The sequence below is a fragment of the Podarcis bocagei genome (genome assembly GCF_964188305.1).
Source record: "Podarcis bocagei genome assembly, chromosome: 1".
Classification (NCBI taxonomy): Eukaryota; Metazoa; Chordata; class Lepidosauria; order Squamata; family Lacertidae; genus Podarcis; species Podarcis bocagei.
In genome coordinates, this window is record NC_138125.1 from 64,136,274 (window position 1) to 64,158,010 (window position 21,737).

Consider the following 21,737-nt stretch of genomic DNA (forward strand, 5'->3'; position numbering starts at 1 on the left):
AGAACCACATGGAGACATATTTTGTTAATTGAGGGATCGGTTGATTGCCTTTTTCTCCAAGGAGCTCAAGGTGACGTACAAGGTTCACCACTCTTCATTTCATCCACACAACAACCCTGTGAGGTAGTTTAGATGGAGAGGCAGTGAGTGGCCCAAGCTCACCCAGAAAGTCTCATGGCTGAATTGGGATTTGAACACTGATCTTGAAGGTCCTAGCCCAACAATCTAACTACTATCAACATATATTCTCCATCTTCCTTCCTTCCTTCCTTCCTTCCTTCCTTCCTTCCTTCCTTCCTTCGAGTTGTGCTGAAACCTGCTCTCTGATTTCTTGAAAGTTTTCTTCTCTTGTAAATGAGACTTTATTTTTTCTGTCGCTTTAGAGTACGCCACTTTAGAGTTTTGGTGGGTATTGGGCTGGACTTATCTAAAAGCTGGGGAACTAGATCTGACCAGTGTGCCAGAGAATTATCTCAGAACAACAGGCACACCAACACAGACCCACAGGCACACACCACTTGCTTGCTGAATGAAACGCCACCTCGAGAGGATATGCAATAGCAAAACCTGCACCCCATCCATGAGAATTTCACAGAATGGTGTCCTCTGATCATTTCTGGATGCAATTTCTTTCCCCACTCACTGATAGAGAATAGGTGGGGCTGTGGTCTGGCAAACACAGGAGATATTTTCAGCACAACATGACTTTCTTCCCTCCTCCTATTTTCTTTTACTCTTAGCCACATGATGACCTGCTTTGGGCTTGTCTTGCATCTCATCACAGCTGGGTATTCCCCTTCCCTTTCAAGCTCCATTTGGCCTAGAGCTCAGGACGGTTTAAAAAATGCACTACTAACTTTCCGAGATCTTCAGCATCTTAATTATCTCTAGTGCTTCTCCTTAGGGCATCTTCAAAGTCCCAATCAGAGCAAAGGCAAAAACACATAGCCAGCTTGGGCCAGAACTACAACCTTTTTTTGAAGTCAATTACAAAACCAGTCGTTCAGTTTTTCAGTAATAGCAGCACCTGCATAATCAGCTTGAAGGACCCCTCTTGTTTGAAATGGCTGCAGAGCTGCTGCCGCCACTCCAGCTAAATTTATCTGCCTAACCTTGTCACACAAAATAACTTGAGCGACGTATTAAAGGTGCCATTAACTTCAAATGTAAGTCCGGAACCTTAAGGCCACCTCAGGGGCATGCAAAACTTTCCAAATTGGATTTTTTCAGTTCATTAAAGATGTAATAACCTTCTTAATGCACAAGGCCACATTCAAAGCAGCTACAAAACAATAGAAAGACTGTTTCTAACATGTCAGAGATGAAAGGGGCTCTTGTTTCCTTCACAGGTTTATAAAAATAGCAAAGGAATCTTCATGTGAAGATGAGAGAGAGCTTTGATTCATTACAACCTTTGTTTGACCTATTCACCGGTATGGATTAATTATGGTTTTATAGACCATTAACCCAATATCAGTTCATAAATATTACATCATACAAGCAATTATAAATCTATGTTTAAACTTGAATATATGTCTCCTACCCTTCCTTTTGTCACGATTTCCCTTCATCTGCATTTTAAATTTAGGGGTCCTTCCTTCGTTTCCTGCTTGGCAGGGGGTTGGACTCGATGGCCCTTGTGGTCTCTTCCAACTCTATGATTCTATGATTCTATGATTCTATGATTCTATGATTCTAGGATGTAGGCTTCATTCTGTGCCCATTATTTATTTACTTAAAACATCTCTATTTTGCCTGTCATTAAATAATACCAAAGGCAGTATACAATAAAGCAATTCAATACAAAACAATTAAAGTTTAAAACAGCAAATGACAATTGTTGCCCACATGCACGTGGCATATTTTCCAGGAGCCAATCCCCCACTTGGAATAGCATGCAGAGTCCAGGTGTGGGCTGAAAATAGCCACAACTATATTGGAAACAACAACCCCAAGGTTTAGTGTGTTAGATGACTGATAATTTGAATCCACCTTTGCATGGCTCATTCCAGTGGTCCTAGTCATCAACTGGAATCTGCACATGAGCTACTGCTGGTGCTATAATGTAGCATCCTGACAAGACCCCTTATGCGGTCCTTCATTTTTGTATCTGTGATCCTGCCCAATGACTACTCACCATCACCATTGTGACAGCAGAAGAATAAGAGTTATTAATGTAATGAGATTAATGCAAGGGCCTTACTCCAGGGAAGGAGAACAGCCCACATCACTAAGAACACTTTCTTAATGTTCTGGTTTTTTCATCGGCTTGTCTTCTGAGAAATCCCTGTGCTTTCCCCACATATTTGCTAGAGAGCACATACGATTAATGGAAAGTTATGGCTGAGGAAATATTCCATCACTGAAATCTGTACAAGACCCATGGCTTCTAGGAGGGAGAGTGGGTCCAGCAGACTCCTCTGCATTTTACTAGGAAACAGACCTGCTCCAGAAATAGAATGAAAGCTCTATTGCAGGGGAAAACAAGTATTTTTTCTTTCCCCCATGGAGGCCTTGGGGAATGTGGAGATGAGGAAGGAAATGAATACAGCTAGGTCCCTATTTCATATCTGCATCATAGGACAAAAGCCCTCTAATACAGTCTCCACATCCACCCTGATGCATCAAGGAATATACCTTTTTATTACCTTGTTGTTGTTTAGTCGTTTAGTCGTGTCTGACTCTTCGTGACCCCATGGACCAGAGCACGCCAGGCACTCCTGTCTTCCACTGGCTCCCGCAGTTTGGTCAAACTCATACTGGTAGCTTCGAGAACACTATCCAACCATCTCGTCCCCTTCTCCTTGTGCCCTCCATCTTTCCCAACATCAGGGGCTTTCCCAGGGAGTCTTCTCTTCTCATGAGGTGGCCAAAGTATTAGAGCCTCAGCTTCACAATCTGTCCTTCCAGTGAGCAGTTTATTACTTTACCATTGCTGAATCAAAGTTAATGAAGAAGCCATTCTGGCCTCCATAATAAACGCTGGGACTTTAATCAAACACACTAAAATCTTAACTACCCACTGAAACTCTGAAGTTCCATCCACACCTCTTCTGACCAGCTGTGATATGTTTCATGGTTACTCCCAGCTGTGCATTGGGTACATCCAGAACCCAAGTAGCGGGGGCGGGAATGGAAGCTAGCCTGCCATTTCTCATCATTTCCCTGAAGACCCCTTCCCCTGGATTAACTTCCATGAAGACCCAGAGACACAGCTTGAAAACACTCCCATGAAGCAATACAAATGTAAAGCCCCATTTTCTTACTTATCCATAAATGTTTCCCTACTGTATTTGCGTCAGGCTGATGAAACATCTTATAGGGCAGTCTGAAAAGAAGTGAAATTTCATCCCACCTTACTTCATCCCATTACATGTACCGCAATACTTAACACATATGCAAAACAAATTTTAGGCTAGAATTATCCATTGGGAAGTTGCATTATTTAAAAAAAAATCAAAACAAAAAGGTCTGGAAATTGTCTGTTGTCTGTGTATGCTTCCTTGGAATACCTAACAATGTTTATAAGTAATCTGGAAATGAATACAACTTGTTGTGCCATTTTTAAGGGCACTCAGGGTCCATATGCTAGTTCTTTTCAGATCCAATTATAAATGAAAGGCTTCTGGGATTATTGTTTTTTGTCTAGAAGTGTTTCAAATGCTTAAACATGTTTTCTGCTTTGATTTGTTTCTGTTGTCTGAGTGGGGGGGCAATAGAAAAATGATATATTACTTTGTATGTATTTTAGAGGATTCCCAGTAGCAGTGGGATGAAATGAGAGGGGTGGTTTTTATAGAGAAATACTAAGACTCAACTTTATGCACTGGAGCTATGGATCATGACTTGTGTGTATGTAATTATGGTAAAACCAAGATTCCTGACAAATATTGCCATGACACGCTGCCGATTTCCCTCTCTGCTCTCTCTTCTGTCTTATCATGGGCCCTCCTTTTACAAACCAGAACAAAAAGGGGGAGAGAATGATTGGCAAATGAATCAAGAAGCCTCACTGAAAAAGGGTGAGACACACACACACAAAATGGAACCTGTTCTTCACAGTGAAGACTATAGTTGAGATAGTGGTTTGATCACATCATCAAGCAAACTATCAATGATTTATTCTCATGAGTGTTAGTAAGAAAGACGTGATGTGCAATGGGGGGAAAATGATCTATTTTTTCCCCTGCTGAAAATAATTGGAACTAAGTAAATATACAATTACTCAAATTCTCATAGCAAATATTGCCTTTGGAAAGAAGCTCAGGATTTCATTTAAAATACATACCATGCAAGCAGAATCTAAATGTGGGCAGAGTTGGAAGTAAAATGAAGTCCTAAAGTCAATGAGTTGAACCCAAAAATGACCTTCCTGGGCATGTTCTGCTCATTTAAGGGCTAATTTTCAGTTCACATCAGAACATTGATTCACAGGCATAGTTAATGGAAGTTTGTTTGTTTGTTTGTTTGTTTGATTGTTTGTTTTTGTGAATGCAAAATGGGATAGTTTGAGGGATTTACCAGTAGTTATCCTGACAGCCACTGGCTACCATCTTCCCCACTTCTTCCTATATGTCTCTATGATGATCTAGAGTTGTTCCCAGGGGCATTCTGGGGGTAGAAATTGCTACCACCATCTAGTGTCCATTGGGAAGACTGCCACTGCCACAAAGTGGTAGCAAAAGCAGAAGCAGGGGAAATGGTAAGCCACTTTCATATCACAATTGCCCATCAACATTCCCCAAATTTGAGCTGCCAAATTTTTCCATGGGCAACTTTTGATTTATTCTTATCAGCTCCCAGAATAAGAAATCAGACAGTGAAGCTCTAGAAACTACATGTATTTGAATGACAACATTTATATGTGAATCAAAAGCTCTGTGAAGCTCCTAGCAGACATTCCTAGTCCAGGACAGCTTATAATTTATATAAATGAAACCATTATTGGCAATTTAGACACACAGATAGAACTGAAGTATGGTAATTTGTACAACACCCATGAACCTGTATAATGCCTGATTATCATCTCCTTAACTTTAGCATACACACAAATCTAAAAGGATGCAATGAATTGATGCTGGCACCTATTTGCCACCATACTTTTGTGAAGCTAATGATCAAGTGCTCCAATCTACTAAAGTAGAACAAAGATTAAAAATTTGCACACAGACTCACTATTAATGAAAGACAGGACAGATTAGGAAGGAGGATGAAAGGGAAAAAAAACTATTTGTTTTGAGGACATGCGTGCCATGAACCAGTTTTTAATCATACTTTAAGAAGTTGTTTGCGCATGAGAAGGTGCATCAGAATGTGGATGTGCATGAAAATGGGCACCCAACTAAACGTAATGCAGTGCAGATAGATGGTCACAAACAGGTAAGCATTCCAATGTGCATTTTTGTGCATATCTAATTTATGTTTGCAGTTCTTGATCCGACCTGTGACATGCCTAAAAGCTTGCTTTGACACATGGCTCTTCTTAGGCAAAGCTGGATTAGGAACACAGCATACATGCAACTATTCACAGAGCTATGTCAAAGGACGAAATTTGTATTTTTCATTTGCACTGGAGAATTTGGAATTAATGAAGCTAGCTGGATATAATGAACACACAGAGAAATCTCATGAGGAAAGAATCCCCAGAAGTATTTGCAACTATTGTTCACCCTCGGGCTACAGTAGTATCAAAACAGACCTTACTGCAGCCCATTAAGCATGCAGCAGTGCTTCTGGAGTCATTAATGTGCTCATCAAGACAGCATCTAAAACAATAGTCTTTTTAAAAGTCTAACTCACAGCTGGTAAATGTATTGTTCACATCTGTTTGATGTGCTAAAAGGTTAGTAGCTGACTCCCAATCTTTGATTTAGTGAGCAAGCCAGGTCTGTAGATTGAAAGTCAGCTATCCTATCTCTGATAAAGCATCGAATACAACTTTAAAGCCTGCATACTGTTTGACTGTGAAGATAGTCTCATGAAAGGCATTGTCTCCTTAAGTTATGGTTTAATCTCTCATCTCTCAGTTCTAATATTTGCTATTTTAGCCCCTCTCTCTGTTCTGTACCTTTAAAGCACATTTGAAGCACATTCTTTCCCTCAAAGAATTCTGGGAACAGAATAATAGAACTGTAAAGTTGGAAGGGGCCTTGAGGATTATATTTTTCAACCCCCTGCAATGCGGCAATATCCATTCGGGGATCAAACTTGCAAATTTGGCATTATCAACACCACACTCTTTGTCAAGGGCTGCTGGGAATTGTAACTCTGTGAGGGGTAAACTACAGCGCCTAGAATTTATGTGAGGGAAGGGGTGTGCTTAAAATGTGTTTCAGACACACAGAGACATATACTCATTTCTGTTTCCTTAGACGTGTGTGTGTGTGTGTGTGTGTGTGTACAGTATCATAGAGAAATCAATACAAAAACCAACACATTCATATTTCTCAATAAGCATCAAGTGGTTAGGCCAGCAAAGCTGCAACTCCTTGTGCCATTTCTGCTACCACTGCTGTGGGCTTGTACCCCTGACTTCACCATTAAGACCAAGGAATTACGACACAAGTCAAGGTCTCTAGCATGGTGGGTTGAGTTGCAGAAGAGCTGTCCAACCACGGAGTCACAGGACAACAGGAATGGACCAGAATGTGATGCTGTGCCAGAAACAGCTTCTTACAAACCTGCTCCCAGCCCTTCCTAGAACATTAGCAGGGCCCTGATCCAGGTGATGCATAGAGACTTCCCCCCCTCTAGAATGAGGCTCATTCTGGGTTCATACTACCAGGTATGCACTGCACCTCTTGGCCTGGCCACCTGTTTAGAGTTGCCACCACATTTGCCATTTGCTCCTGGGGTTTTGGCAATGAGTGTAGAGGGGATAGGCTCTGTGATGAGCCAGGGCACACTGAATCCTTCAGATCAGTAGGTTCCTGGAGTGGGGCATCATTTAGGGAGGTGGTGTCAGAATATTTATCAAGATCTGCCAACCAACAGCCATGCTGGGACTGGCAGTGGGATCATTCTCCAAGCAGAAAGTCACATACACTTCTGGCTCCAGTCTGTTCCTGACACAAAGGTGGTGGGACATGAGACACAGAGATTCTCACTGCATCTTCAAAACTGCCATTTATTGAAATGCACAGCAGCAGTGAATTGCCTGTCATATTGATTAAGATTTCAGGTATGCTGCTGCGCTCGTAAGAGATTGGATAGGCAAATGGGGGCAACCTAAGTTCTGTGTTGTCTCCTGAAGCAGTGGTGAATTGGAAGGTATTCTTCAGGTTGCAGTAGAGCAACTTACCTTGTGGCCCATATATCAGGCCTCCCCAGAATATCCTTCAAGCTTCTTTTCTTTTCCTACTCCCAGATCTTCTCTTCTCGTTGCCCCAGTAGTCTTCTTGGCATCTTGCTGTGCTTGCAGACCCAACCACAATATTTTCAGATGACATTTCCTTATGTGCATCATTAGAGAAACCTAATGCAATGGAAAACTGCCCTTTTAAACATCATAAATTTCACTTACCTGGTCATATGTGGCTGGCCAAAGCCTCACCTTCTGAGGTTGGCTTTCCTATTTTATGGTAAAATAGCTCTACCTTCTTTCGCATAAGATCACCGTAATATATATACAAAGCAACACACCTGGGTTTGGGCTATTAGTAGACACTGAGAACTGCTATTTCATGAAACCCCTAATTTTACTGAAGAGGTGATATATATGAATGAAGACATAAAATGTAATTGACTTTGGTGCTTAGAAGTTACCACATTAAAAGCCCAGTGTACATTAGCATGTTTTATCTTGAGTTTCAAGCATCACTCTTACATTCTTTTCAGTTTTTGAAGAAATGAACATTTCAATACAACCTTGGGGGAAATGAAAAAAAATCCAGTTTTTCTTGACTGATTGTTAATTTCAGCTTATGAAATTCTAAGGCAATAGATTCTTTTCTCCTAGACAAAACATTCTTGATGAAGAGAATGGTTTGGTAAAGAGTCTTTCTGATAAGGGTAGGGCTGTTGGAGTGGGGTATTTTGGGCAAAAAAAAAAAAAAAAAGCAAGCCACTGCCAGTCCTGAAATCCTTAGTATGCCCATCCAGAATAAAATAGGTTTCAGTACTTATTCTTGCAAACAATATGCTAACAGCAGTTCAGTAATAAAAATATAATATCTTTCAGATTCTTGTCTCCAGGCTTACGTCTCTTGTTATTAAGATAACATATTGAATTTAGATGGGAGTTTCTATATCTATTTCTCATCTTTAACAAAGTCACCACTGTGAAATTTCTTTCAGAAGGGGAAAATATCTACTTCTTCATATCCAAAAGCTGCTATAAATTCTTTACGTAATGTTAGTGCAGTGAACTGACATAACAACCCCATTTCTTTTGCTATGACTTGTTCACAAACATTTCTAGTTTTTCCTTATGTATGTATGAATGCACATGCAGTGAGTGAAATTATTATGTTTTATGTCTTTTAAACTTTGTAACTAACCTTTCTTCTTAGACAAGATCTCACGTAGTTATATCATACATACTCTTCCTGAACTACAGTCAGTAACCTTTTGCACTAAGGATGTCATATTTAGAATGTATTTCAATTGTTTTTTATTTACACAGCACCATTAATATACATGACAGCTTAAATATACATATCAGTTAAAAAATAAATCTGTGTCCTGCAGAGCTTACAATTTAAATGTTAATAATAGGGCAGACAGCAGAAGGAGATGGGAGAAGCAAACAATAATTTTAATTTATTTCTGATAGTACCCTAGGAGCCCCTGCAAGAGCCACAAATGCTCTCCTCTATTTTATCTCAGTTGTATGCTTTGAAGAGCGCTCCTAGAAGTTCAGATAAGATGAGCAAAGTTTGGGGAACAATCTTGGGATTGGTTGTTTCAGACAGGCACTGAACATAAAGCAAGGGGGAAAACACAATGAAAACAAAACTGAATGGCTAGTTTAGATTAAGCCTAGTAGCAAGGGGAATTATGAGCATCTCTAGCCTCACCAGCAATGAAGGATGGTGTCACACAAAGTTTGGGAACCTGGATTCCATGGACCAGAGTCCATAGAGGTGAAACCATTATGGAACCCATAATGGCATCACTTTGTAGTCCTTCTGATAATATACCTATCTACTGTGTCACCAGCCAGTCTCTAAGTTGTCTTGGTGAGGTGGGGAGGACAGATTTTTTTATTATTATTTAAAGCACTTTTGGGATGCGGGTGGCGCTGTGGGTTAAACCACAGAGCCTAGGACTTGCCGATCAGAAGGTTGGCCACGACTGGACCTAATGGTCAGGGGTCCCTTTACCTTTACCTTTAAAGCACTTTTACTTTACGCTTCAGTCAAGAAGCCCTTGTGAGGCTGCAATACCTGGCTGCATTCAGCTCAGGGGAGTTCACAAGGTGTATGAAACTGGGCTAACTAGCACTGACATATTGAAAGGAGTCTGACATTTGCAACGTTTGAGAGTATTTCAGGCCCCAAGCATAGGAGAAACTGAAGTCATCATGGCATTTGTGTCTTGCCACGAGTGTTGTTGATTAAACCGAAGTTTACTTACACAGAGCAAGCTGTTGACAGATTGATGGCACTGTAAAAATTCATTTTATAGGGATTTCAATTTGAGGAGATAACAGTACTTTACATTTTAATAGTGAAGGAATCTTTTTGTTGCTGAAATGTGTTTATAGCTTCTATTCTCCCTGGAATATCAGTTTTGCTAGGATATGCTAGGATATGTAATTAGTTACTTTTAATACGGAGAGAACAAGTTAACAGTGCACACTGTTGATTCATTTTTTAATTTGGGAAAAGATAGAATGTACAGCTGCAGTACAAAGACAATTATGCTTAAAGAGAGATATAGATATATAAACAGTAACAGAAATAAAGTCACTTACAGTGCAATCATATGCATGTCTATGCAGGAATAAGCAATGTTTAAATTACATTGCTTATCCGTGTTTTAACTATTTAACTCTGAAAGCTAAAATGTAAAATTGAAAAATAATGTAACATCATATTTATTACTGTCTTGCAGATCTCTGGTCCAGATCCCTACACTCTAGGGCATGTAGAGAAACACTTTTATTTTCAGTCTGAAATGAATGTATGCTCAAAGAAAATTGGTTGGGAAGTGGTTTGTCAAAAACACAGAGTGAGTTCGGAAGGTTATTTTAAAAAATTCCACCAGTGTTCTGATAAATTATTGTTTCCCATTCCAGAAACATCTGTTTGGATTCTGAAACCTCTAATTCTAAAGATAGTTATGAAAGTTTTTCTGCTCCAGAGGTGTCTGGGATGAGTAGAGTAGTTACAATTCTATGTTGAACTGTTGTGTACATGAGATACGCATGGGTGTGTAGAGAGAGCATACAAGGCAGGCAACATATGCAGGGCTGCACGTCTGTAAGAATTTGTGCCCAAATTAGAATTACATCCATATTTTGTGTGTGGGCAGGTTCTCTCCCTGAGGTGTTAGGATCTGCAAGCATTCTAGTGGCACATATCTACTTAGGACCTTATTCTTATTATTAAATTTATATACTGTCCTTCATCTGAAGATCACAGGACAGTTTACAGCATAAATTTACACATCATTAATAACAAGAGTAAAAGAATGAGGAGGATCCTGCCTACTTAATGAATAGAAAACAAAAAAACCAGTCATAATAAAGATAAAATTGATAAATCCATCTATAAATCTGACCAGGCTTTTTCCTGAAGAATGTCGTCACAATTATAATAAACACACTACAGACATCAAGTGACTATGTACATGTTTTCCCTCAAAATGAAAATTATCTCCATGTAGGGAAAAGCTGCCACAATTGAATCAAATGTTAAACATCATGACTGTGATGCTACCATCTATGCATGCAGAAGCTGTGGCTACATTTATGTTGCTCTCGGGACCGACCCACCCATGAGGCGGAGTAGGCAGTTGCCTCAGGGCAGCGGGCTCCGGATAGCTGGGAAAGGCAGGAGATCAGGCCTCCATGGAGCATGCCCTACTCTTGTCGGCTGTCACCATTGCTTACTCTCCCTCCCCTGCTGTGCGCCTGCCCACTGCCCAGCAGACGCACAGCAGAGGATGAGGAGGAGGGGCGGCCTTTTTCTGTTTTTCCTCTTGTAGCAAAACATGGTGGGCTGGCACTGGTCACCCTGTAGGAGAACCTGGAAAGTACACCGATTCACTGAACTAGAAGGGGAGTGGGGACTTAATTTCAGCCCTTTCCCTCTCCTGGACAGCTCATTCATTCAATTCCACCTTACTTGACAGGGCTACACATATGCAGTCCTGGCTGCTAAATCGAGCTGAGGAATCATATGTGATTGACCAGGGTTCCTGTCCCCTTGTTGGAAGCCGTATGTGTGAGTAAGGCTCAAGTCAATCATTCATTGGCCATGGAATGTGCCTGGCGCATGCAGAATCATTGAAGAGGTGGGGCCTACAAAGCATGTTTCCCTCGCTCCTTCATGCATTCAGACTGAACACCTGAAGAGGTCTTAGCTAGAATGGGATAAAAGGGAACTACAGTAGTCTTTGCCGGCAACTTCTTCAGTTGTAAACTGCTCATTATTTTTCGTCTCATCTGTCATTTCCAAAACTTTTAATGGATAATTATTTCTCAGGTCACCAGGATTTAACTCTTCAGTATAATTGGGCAAAACAATTATTATCTGTCTTTAATTTTTCAGTGAAACGTTAAACATGTATACCCGAAAGTAACCTGAGAGTAGATCAGATTTTTAAAAAAGGAAAAAAAGAAAGAAAATGATTTAATTAGAAACAATGAATTGTTCTCAAGTATACAATTGCAGTTCACAAAATGAAAGATTCTGAAACTAAATAGGATATGCATTTGAAAGGATAATTATTACAATTACTGAATGTTCTTTTAGGAAGGCCCTCTTATACTCAGTGTTTACATATTGTCTCATTTTCTTTTCATATTTCAATGAAATTAATTAATTCAAGATCCTTTTAATATATAATTACTTCTGATATAAACTATGCGCAACATACTGAAAAAAGTTTCATTTGGTAACATAGCATCCAATTTAACTATGAAAGGCCACTTGGAATACACCGTGATCTCTAGGAAGCAGGGAATATTAAAATAAAATAAACATTTCACTATGGTGGGGCAGAAGAGACTTCCAAGGATGTTTTTAAATTACTCTAGAAATATTAGGGCTGGCAGAAATTCTGGTGACAGTCCTGTTCGACAAACTCATGGAAGAACTTCCTGAAAACTTAGTGCAATATGGACCTAGTGCAAACACTATCTTTATAGTGCATGACCTTGTGCAGGCAACGGCACAATACCTTGTGCTAGCAGTAGCACACTGATGAATTTTAGTTCTCTTTTCTTAAGTAAGGATCTTGCACTGTCATTAAGAGCCCTTTCCTTAGGATCCACTCTACTGATCTACTATTCAGGACAATATTTGAAACCTTCCATTAGATCAATAGTATTCAAGAGTAGCTATGCTTGGAATGTTTATTGGATATTAAGTTTTCTTAAATGTGAATTCTCATTAAGACAACTTTGAGTAACATTGGCTTTTTTCACCTGTGGTTCACAGGAGCTGATGTAGAGTTTGGATTTCATTAATGGAACTTTAATCCTATTAGAATTTCATGTGTATCATGTGAAAAACAATGTGTATTCATTCTGTTTCTGTTCTATATTATATATTGCATAAGTAGGTAGCCTTAAATATAATACACATCATTTACATGCTATATCACATTTTATGTTCTGTGTTTGTAAGATGTTATGTTCATATTTGTTTGTCAGATATACATACGGTGGATTTTTGTTTGCGTGCAACGATGAAACCTAACAGGTCTGTCTGTTGTCTTGAAGAAATGTGAGGTCTATTGTGCTCCCAGGACAGAGTCCTCTGCAAAGTGCTGGGAAATGTGTGGGGATTCCTTGGTAGATTATTTAATATCAAAAGGGTTGCTTAAATGAAGCAAGTCTGGAAACCACTGCAGTAGAGAGAAACAATTGCTAAGACTTTCATAACTGGCACTTGAAAAAAGCAACATTAATCTGTTAAAGTTCACTTCTGATGTTGTGGCTTTGTTCCCAATACTGAAGTGATACACTCCTTTACTATTGCTTCTTAATTTTCATTATGCCTCTCATAATGACTACCCAAGATTGTTTCTCCCTCATTTCCCAGTTACATTTCCTAAGTATAATGATCTCCCCACCTCAACCTGGAGAGCTATGTCCTACCTTCTGAAGCAAGCAGAAAGCACCAGACTGTCACCAGTTCCACTGATTTTCTTTCCAACATCAGCCCCTGAGCCACAGCACAGATTGTTCTGGAGAGCCCTCCAAGTATTTTGGGGACACAAAGGCCCATGGTGGGGGCTGTAAAAGGCCCCCTTCTACTCGCCATTTTTGGGATGCCAACCGTGGCCAGCGTATGCACTTGAGAATTCATTTTAGAAGGCTGAACACCACAACTGATTTTATCCCTTTTTGAACCCCACATTTCTTCCAATGTTCTCAAGGTTAGCCACATTCCAATTGTATCATTGCAGCAACCCTGTGAGATAGGATAGGGCGAGAAGTAATGGTGGGGAGAGTGCAGGTTTTCTCTTGGGTCTCCACAGTCCATGGCTGATCTTCACCTGCTACAGTGATAGATGTTTCATCATCTTTAATGTAAAGTCCAAATTTGCATCATAACGTATCAAAATGGAAACCTATTGTCAGGGGTTCAGAAGCAGAGACGCAGAGAAGGGAGGAGACAGAGAGCGAGGGGGAGGAATACGAAGGAAAGATGAGTGGGGATGACGAACCGAGATCGCCGAGCTTATCCAGTGAGTCCGAGGATTCCCAGAAGGGAGCGCCAGCAGTCAGAGCAAGGGGGGAAAGCAGGGGGACACCCCAGGAAGAAGGGTCCAGAGAGGAATCAGAGAGCAGCAGTTGGAGATCGGGACCCACGTACCCAGACGGGAACAGCGGGGAGAAAGGGGACCAGATATCGGGTTCCGGAGGCTTTCAGAAGGAGGGAGGGCATGAGTCAGGAGTAGTCACGCCCACCTCGGGGAGCGACGAAACGATCAAGAGGAAGGTTGAGAGTTGGGCGCGCGCGCCAAGTTCAAATGTAGCGGAAGCTGGCGCAGTAAGCAGCCCAGAGAGTGAACCAGGTCCCAAAGCCCGCCGCAAGGAGGCGGGAGGGTCAGGGGGGTCCGCGTCAGAAGAGAGTAGGAAAGAGGAGACCCCGGGGGGCAGAAGGACCCAGAGACGGAGGGAAAGGCGCAGGAGGTGGAGCAAGGCTAGGGTATTAAGCTGGTGTGCTAGAGGCGGAGACTCAGACGGGTCTTCGCCGGTCTGACCTAGAAGAAGTAGGGCTGCATATTGCAGTTTGGAAATGGAAGCTGTAATCCAATAAAGACTCTTTTAACCTGGACGCTGGCTAACGTGGTCCTATGTGAGCTGGGACTGAGTGGCAGCCCTGACAGTAAGACCCGTCTCTTTTAAGCTTCGGACACCTGATACCTCGCAGCGGAGGCAGAAGCAGCGAGAGGAGGAAATTGGTGTTTGGGAGCGAGCTCACAACGGTTGGCAGAGATGACGGAAGCAGAGAAAATTTCAGCGCTGCAACAGGCAGTGACCCAATTGAACGCGGCGGTACAGGCATCCAAGAAAAGGGAGGAGGATGCGGCAGCCGCCTACAGAGATCTCCACGCCAGGTTTGAAGCATTGGTTAAGCATGGGCAGCCAGGACCCAGACCGGAGGGGGTTGGGTTGGCACGGAGAGCAGGAGGGCTTGTGGCTCACTTCGATGGGAATTTACAACAGTACCCCAATTTTCGAGCAGACGTAATGTGCGCACTGCAACTGCTGGCGAAAGACTTTAGGGATGAGGAAGAGAAAGTGGGGTTTATACTATCCCATTTGCATGGGGATGCTAAAGCGTGGCTACGCAATTTGTGGAGGGATAAAGATCCGGCGCTTCAGAATGCAGATGCCTTTATCAAAGCGATGGATGCGTGCTTTTTATCTACCATTGACGTGGATCTTGCCCGACGGGAGATTCATGGACTGAAACAAGGGAGGGCGAGCGTACGCCAGTATCACGCCCGCTTTTTTGCGCTGGTCAGTGCCTTGGAATGGGACCGGGATTCGCCCCCAGTCAGAGACCTCTTCTGGGTTAAGCAGTGCTGTTAAAGACGAAATTGCGAGGGGGGAGAGGCCCCGGAGCACGCAGGAGGTGGTCCAAAGGGCGCTGACTGTGGGGGTGAGGCTGGAAGAACGTCCGTGGTGCAGAGACGAAGGACGTGGAGGGCGCGAAGCAGCGAGAAGTTTCTTTTTCGTTCCCAGGGACGCTACGCGTGCGCAATCTACACCTCCGCCAGGAGGGGGAGTGGAACCTATGGAGGTGGGAGGAGCCAGGGCTCAGTCAGCTACCAGAGCCCCTGCACCGGCGGCAGTCAAGACTAAACCTCCTAGAGGGACCAGGAAGTGTTATATATGCGACAGCTCTCAACACTTGGCGAAAGAGTGTCCCCAGAGGAGCTCCAAGCACACTGCAGCCTCCGCAACGGTGAAAGCGGCCACGCAACACAGCGAACACCAGCAGGGAAACGACGATGTCTGGCTGGAGACAGAGGCACTGGGGCCCAGCCAGACGCATCACTGAAGCAGTCCCCAGCGATCTTGCAACCCACAGACCCCCTCCCACCCAAACCAGTAGTGCAACTCACAGCATCTCTCCAGCTGCCCGATGGCGTCACTATCGAAGTCCCGCTTTCTGTGGATTCTGGAAGCAACGCAGACTTTATAGCACAGGATTTTGTGGAGCAGCACGCTATACAGCTATTGCCGGCCACTCTGCCCCTGCAAGTCGTCACAGTGGATGGCAGAGAGTTGCTGGGGGGGCAGGTGGTGAAGCAAACGCCGCCAATGGTGATGCGCCTTGGCAACCACAGGGAAGTCATCAGTTTTAACGTCACGCGACTGTCGGACACACCCATTGTGTTGGGCATGAGTTGGCTGGACAGGCACAGTCCGACACTGGCTTGGTACCAGCGACAGCTGATCTTCGGCTCCTCTTACTGCGCAGAACACTGCATCCTGCCCGGACAGGAGGGAGAGGAGGAGGAATCACAACTGCAGTTGGGAACGTTGCAAGCAGTCCCCCACAAATACGCAGACTTTCTGGAGGTCTTCTGCGAGAAGGAGGCAGACAAGTTACCACCGCACAGGCAATATGACTGCAAGATTGACCTCCTACCAGGGGCGACGCTACCGAAGGGGAGGCTGTATTCCATGTCTGAGGATGAACTACAGGAACTCAAACAGTTCATAGATCACAATTTGGAGCGCGGTTTCATCCGGGAGTCCAGGGCAGTAGGGGGCAGTCCTGTTTTCTTTGTGAAGAAGAAGGACACGCCCCAAAAGAGGCTGGTGGTGGATTTTCGCCTCTTGAACAAGATGACCAAGCCCTCTGATTTCCCCATGCCCAGGATTGACGACCTACTGGCGACGGTGCGCAAGGGACGCGTGTTTACCAAGTTGGACCTGCGAGGGGCGTACAATCTCATCCGCATGAGGGAGGGCGATGAGTGGAAGACAGCCATGTTCACGCCTCTGGGCACCTACGAGTACAGAGTGATGCCGTTTGGATTGCAAAACGGTTCTCACTGTTTTCAAGCTTTCATGCATCATGTGTTGGCGGGACTCCTCTACAAGAAGTGCGTCTGCTTTCTGGATGACATCCTGATATTCTCCGAGTCGCAGCAAGCGCATGACCAAGACGTTCGGGAGGTGCTGGAGAGGTTGCAGCAGCATAGACTGTACGCCAAACTGGAGAAGTGCCAGTTCGACACGACGGAGGTGGATTTCTTGGGTTACAAGTTGTCGGACAAGGGGCTAGCCATGGACAGCGCCAAGGTGCGAGCGGTGTTGGATTGGAAGAGCCCGCGCAACCGGAAGGAGGTCCAGCGGTTTGTCGGCTTCGCCAACTTCTATCGCAAGTTTATCAAAGGGTTCGCGATGCAGACGGCGGCTATTACGGACACGCTAAGCTCCAAGAAAAAGAAATTCATCTGGACGGAGCAGGCAGAGCAGTCCTTTCAGGCACTCAAGCGTCTCTTCGCGTCGGAAGAGCAACTGCTGCATATCGACCCCAGCAGACCGATGCGGGTAGAGACAGACGCGTCCGATAGAGCAGTGGGAGCTGTCCTGCTGCAGAGGGACCCACAGGGGGTCTGGAGACCGGGAGCGTTCTACTCCAGAAAGCTCAGCAAGTCGGAGCAGAACTACACCATCTGGGACAGGGAGTTGCTTGCCATTCATGCAGCATTCAAAGCATGGAGGCACTTCCTGATCGGCGCCAAGCACACGGTGCAGGTCTGCACGGACCACAAGAATCTGGAGCACTGGCGCACGGCGAAGTTCCTGAACCAGAGGCAGATACGTTGGGCGGAGTTCTTTGCTGACTTCGATTTCCGAATAGAGTACGTCCCAGGCGACACCAACATCATGGCGGATGCACTGTCCCGAAAACCGCAATACCTCGAAGAGGCGACGCCAGCGGCAGCCATGCACATCTTCGCGCCAACAGCGTGGGCGTGCGCTTCAGCCACAGTAGACCTGGAGGCGGTGCGGCGGGCGTTGCAGGACGACTCATTCGCGCAGGCGAAGATGGCCGAGGTGCACAAGGGCACGGCGAAGAGCGACGAGTTCCAGATACGGGACGGCTTGCTCTTACGTAAAGGGGCCATCTATGTGCCTGGAGATGAACTTCGCGCCAAGGTACTGCAGCAGTTGCACGACGCACCCACGGCCGGGCACTTTGGCACGGAAAAAACGGTGGAATTAGTCGCGAGGGACTTTTGGTGGCCCAGACTGAGAGGGGAAGTCGCGGACTACGTCGCGAGGTGCGACACCTGCCAGAGGGCCAAGCCGGTGCACAAACCACCGGCGGGACTGCTCGAACCGCTGCAAACGCCGTTTGAACCGTGGGAGAGGGTGGCCCTGGACTTTGTCACGGATCTACCCAGCTCGAGAGGCAAGACGGCTGTACTAGTGGTGGTGGACTTGTTCACCAAGATGGCACACTTCATACCGTGTGCGAAGGTGGCCACGGCAGAACAAACAGCCAAACTGTTCATAGATCACGTGTTCAAAGTGCACGGGCTGCCGCGGTCTATACTGTCCGACCGCGGTCGCCAGTTCATCTCGAATTTCTGGCAGAAGCTGATGGGCTTCCTGAACGTCAAAATCAACCTGACATCAGCGAGACACCCGCAGACCAACGGGCAAGCGGAGAGGGTCAATGCCATCATGCAGCAGTACCTGAGATGCTATGCCAATCAACAGCCTGCGACGTGGGTGGATTACCTGCCGCTCGCCGAGTTCGCCTACAACAACACGAAGCACGTGTCCACAGGGGTGACACCGTTCTTCGCCAACAATGGGAGGAATCCCAGAACCTTCCCGGGACTGGACAGAGTGGGGGAAGGGGAACCGCAGACGGCGGACGCTTTCGCGTCTGAGTTGCAGGAGGTCCACGATCAACTCCGACGGCAGCTGGAGCTAGCGAAGCACGCATACAAGGTGCAAGCGGACAAGCACAGGCGGGTTGGCGAAGAGATCTGAGTGGGAGACTGGGTCTGGTTGGCAGCCCACGCAGTGCCGACCAGATCGTTAGCCAAAAAGAAGTTGGGGCACAAGCAACTCGGTCCATACCAAGTCGAAGCGCAGATCAACCCAGTAGCTTTCAGGCTGGTGCTCCCGGAGGGTTCCAGGATGCATCCGGTGTTCCACAGGTCGGTGCTCACTCCCTACAGGACACCTCACAGGTTCCAGGAACCAGGAACAGCACCGAGTCCGTCTCAGGAGCGGTCGGAGGCGGGAAGATTGCCACAGCAGGACCCCATCAACGAAGTCACGGAGATTTTGGACTCCAGATGGGGGGAAGACGGAGTGGAATACCTCCTAGCCAGGGAGGGCACCCGGGCTAGTGCTAATAGCTGGGTGCCAGACTACGCTTTGGAGGAACCCCTGCTCAAGGACGAGTTTCATGCCCTTTTCCCACACAGACCCATGCCAGCAGGCTTCTTCGACGACTGGTTGTTCACGCCCACACTTTCCTCCAGCACGTTCCATGGCTTCGACTCGGACGGGGAGCCCGCACAGCGCACACATTCCCCAGAGGGGTCACCGGAGGGTTCGGCGTCCGACACCTCGTATTGGTGGGACGATCGGCCAGAGGAGCAGTGGCGCCGGAGGTGGCTGGAGATGCCAGGTCAAGCGACCGACGCAGAGACTGACATGGACGTGTGCGGGGAGGATCTCGGTTTCGAGCACGGCGGCACTGAAATGGAGGCGGAGCAGCTCACCGTTGACGAACGCGAGGAGGAAGACTCGGAAGTCTTCAGTTGGCGGCCAGCAACGAGGAGCGAACTGTATCCGGCATTCACTCCTGTGATGATGGAGCACCCTGCAACCACCCTTGAAAGTGGGGAGGGGGGAAGGGGGGGCTTCGAGGGGGGGATGGATGTCAGGGGTTCAGAAGCAGAGACGCAGAGAAGGGAGGAGACAGAGAGCGAGGGGGAGGAATACGAAGGAAAGATGAGTGGGGATGACGAACCGAGATCGCCGAGCTTATCCAGTGAGTCCGAGGATTCCCAGAAGGGAGCGCCAGCAGTCAGAGCAAGGGGGGAAAGCAGGGGGACACCCCAGGAAGAAGGGTCCAGAGAGGAATCAGAGAGCAGCAGTTGGAGATCGGGACCCACGTACCCAGACGGGAACAGCGGGGAGAAAGGGGACCAGATATCGGGTTCCGGAGGCTTTCAGAAGGAGGGAGGGCATGAGTCAGGAGTAGTCACGCCCACCTCGGGGAGCGACGAAACGATCAAGAGGAAGGTTGAGAGTTGGGCGCGCGCGCCAAGTTCAAATGTAGCGGAAGCTGGCGCAGTAAGCAGCCCAGAGAGTGAACCAGGTCCCAAAGCCCGCCGCAAGGAGGCGGGAGGGTCAGGGGGGTCCGCGTCAGAAGAGAGTAGGAAAGAGGAGACCCCGGGGGGCAGAAGGACCCAGAGACGGAGGGAAAGGCGCAGGAGGTGGAGCAAGGCTAGGGTATTAAGCTGGTGTGCTAGAGGCGGAGACTCAGACGGGTCTTCGCCGGTCTGACCTAGAAGAAGTAGGGCTGCATATTGCAGTTTGGAAATGGAAGCTGTAATCCAATAAAGACTCTTTTAACCTGGACGCTGGCTAACGTGGTCCTATGTGAGCTGGGACTGAGTGGCAGCCCTGACACCTATGAACATTTCTTTTTCCTTAACAACTTTGAAAAGGAATTTAGGAATAATCTAACAATAAAAAGGTAGGGGTTTTAAGCATGATTGACTTCCAAATGACCAATCAATCTGTTGAACCAAACAGCTTTCTACTGCAAGTTTGTTATACAAGTTATGTGGCAAGAGGATTGATACTTCCAGCTTATTGATTCAATGGCCTGTGAACGAAAAAGGATTTGTGAAAGAGATTCAGACATTAAAGTCAATCAGTTGAACCAAAATGCATGTATACGCTTGTGCATACATGTACACGCACGCACGCGCACACACACACACTCCCTCTCTCTTTCTCATGAAATGGGATTAAATGATAGGTAGGGCAATGCATATATAAAAGAGTGTTCTGGCTAAACCACTCATGGATTTACTGATATGAATAAGGATGTTTATTGGGCTCATTATTTTCTATCTTGGAAGGACTGCAAATGGCAGCCATGGCAAGAAAATACTTTTGGTGTCAAATTCTTCCAGGTGCTGCTTTTTCATTCCCAAAATTAGAGATGATTAAACTGAATTTAAATTACAGGGAGATGGATTTGGTTTACGTAGCTTCACTGTACCCACTGTACCCTTTCATAGCTAAGGAATTCTGGAATTTCCCTAACTGAGGGGTTTTCAAGAAAAGAATGGCATCCATCAGAGGGTTTTAGGTTGTTTTGATACCAAGGTTGAACTAGAAAGTCCATCAGATCTTTCCTAACTCTAAGCAATTAGGACATTGCTTTGCAAAGGTAAATTGATGCTGTGCAGGAACGGCCATGGGACATTTCTGAACTTTTCCATGCTGTTCAGGGAAGAGTGTTCATTCTGGCATGCCAGGATGATTTCTTTGTCAATTTCAGCTTAGATGGGCTCTCCTCTTTGAAGGCTGAAAACTCTTCCGTTCTTGTTCTGGAGCACACAAAACTCCTGGTGTTATTTGGGAGGAGGGGGGATAAATAGCACAATATTTCTCCCCTCTCTTCTCCTCCTCAGCAAAGGCTATTCTCTCCTGAACTTCATCTGTAACCCACTGTAATAAATTTGGATGAAATATCGCACTATGTGTACTCCTACAAAAAACATACTTGCACATACTTAGCTTGATTCAGGAGCACCCACTGAGAGGGGTTGATTAGATATTTGGACTTGAGTCTCCACAGTTAAGTTGCCTATCCAAGTCCTTGTGTGGACTGAAATCCTGCATTCTGTTCACTGGGATTTATAGCTTAGTTGCTAGAGTATGAGTCTGTTAATCTCAAGGTCATGGGTTTGAACCCCACATTGGGCAAGATATTCCTGCATTACAGGAGGTTGGACTAGATTACCAACGTAGTCCCTTCCAACTCTACAATTCTATGATTCTAAAATATTTAACTTTTCACTGAACCTTTCTTTTACTTTTC

General features: G+C 45.3%; 1 protein-coding gene across 4 annotated transcripts in view; it reads left to right on the plus strand.

Moving 5' to 3' along the window:
* The window catches only part of LUZP2 (leucine zipper protein 2), a 340,653-nt gene that overhangs the window by 260,156 nt on the left and 58,760 nt on the right, over nucleotides 1-21,737 (plus strand). For 3 of the 4 annotated variants that reach the window (XM_081165451.1, XM_081165449.1, XM_081165448.1), the window contains one exon: nucleotides 10,057-10,173. The exons of the other annotated variant lie outside the window; for it this stretch is intronic. In XM_081165451.1, coding sequence (XP_081021577.1) covers nucleotides 10,057-10,173 — 117 coding nt within the window. The remainder of the gene's footprint in view (nucleotides 1-10,056; nucleotides 10,174-21,737) is intronic. 4 annotated transcript variants of the gene reach the window in all.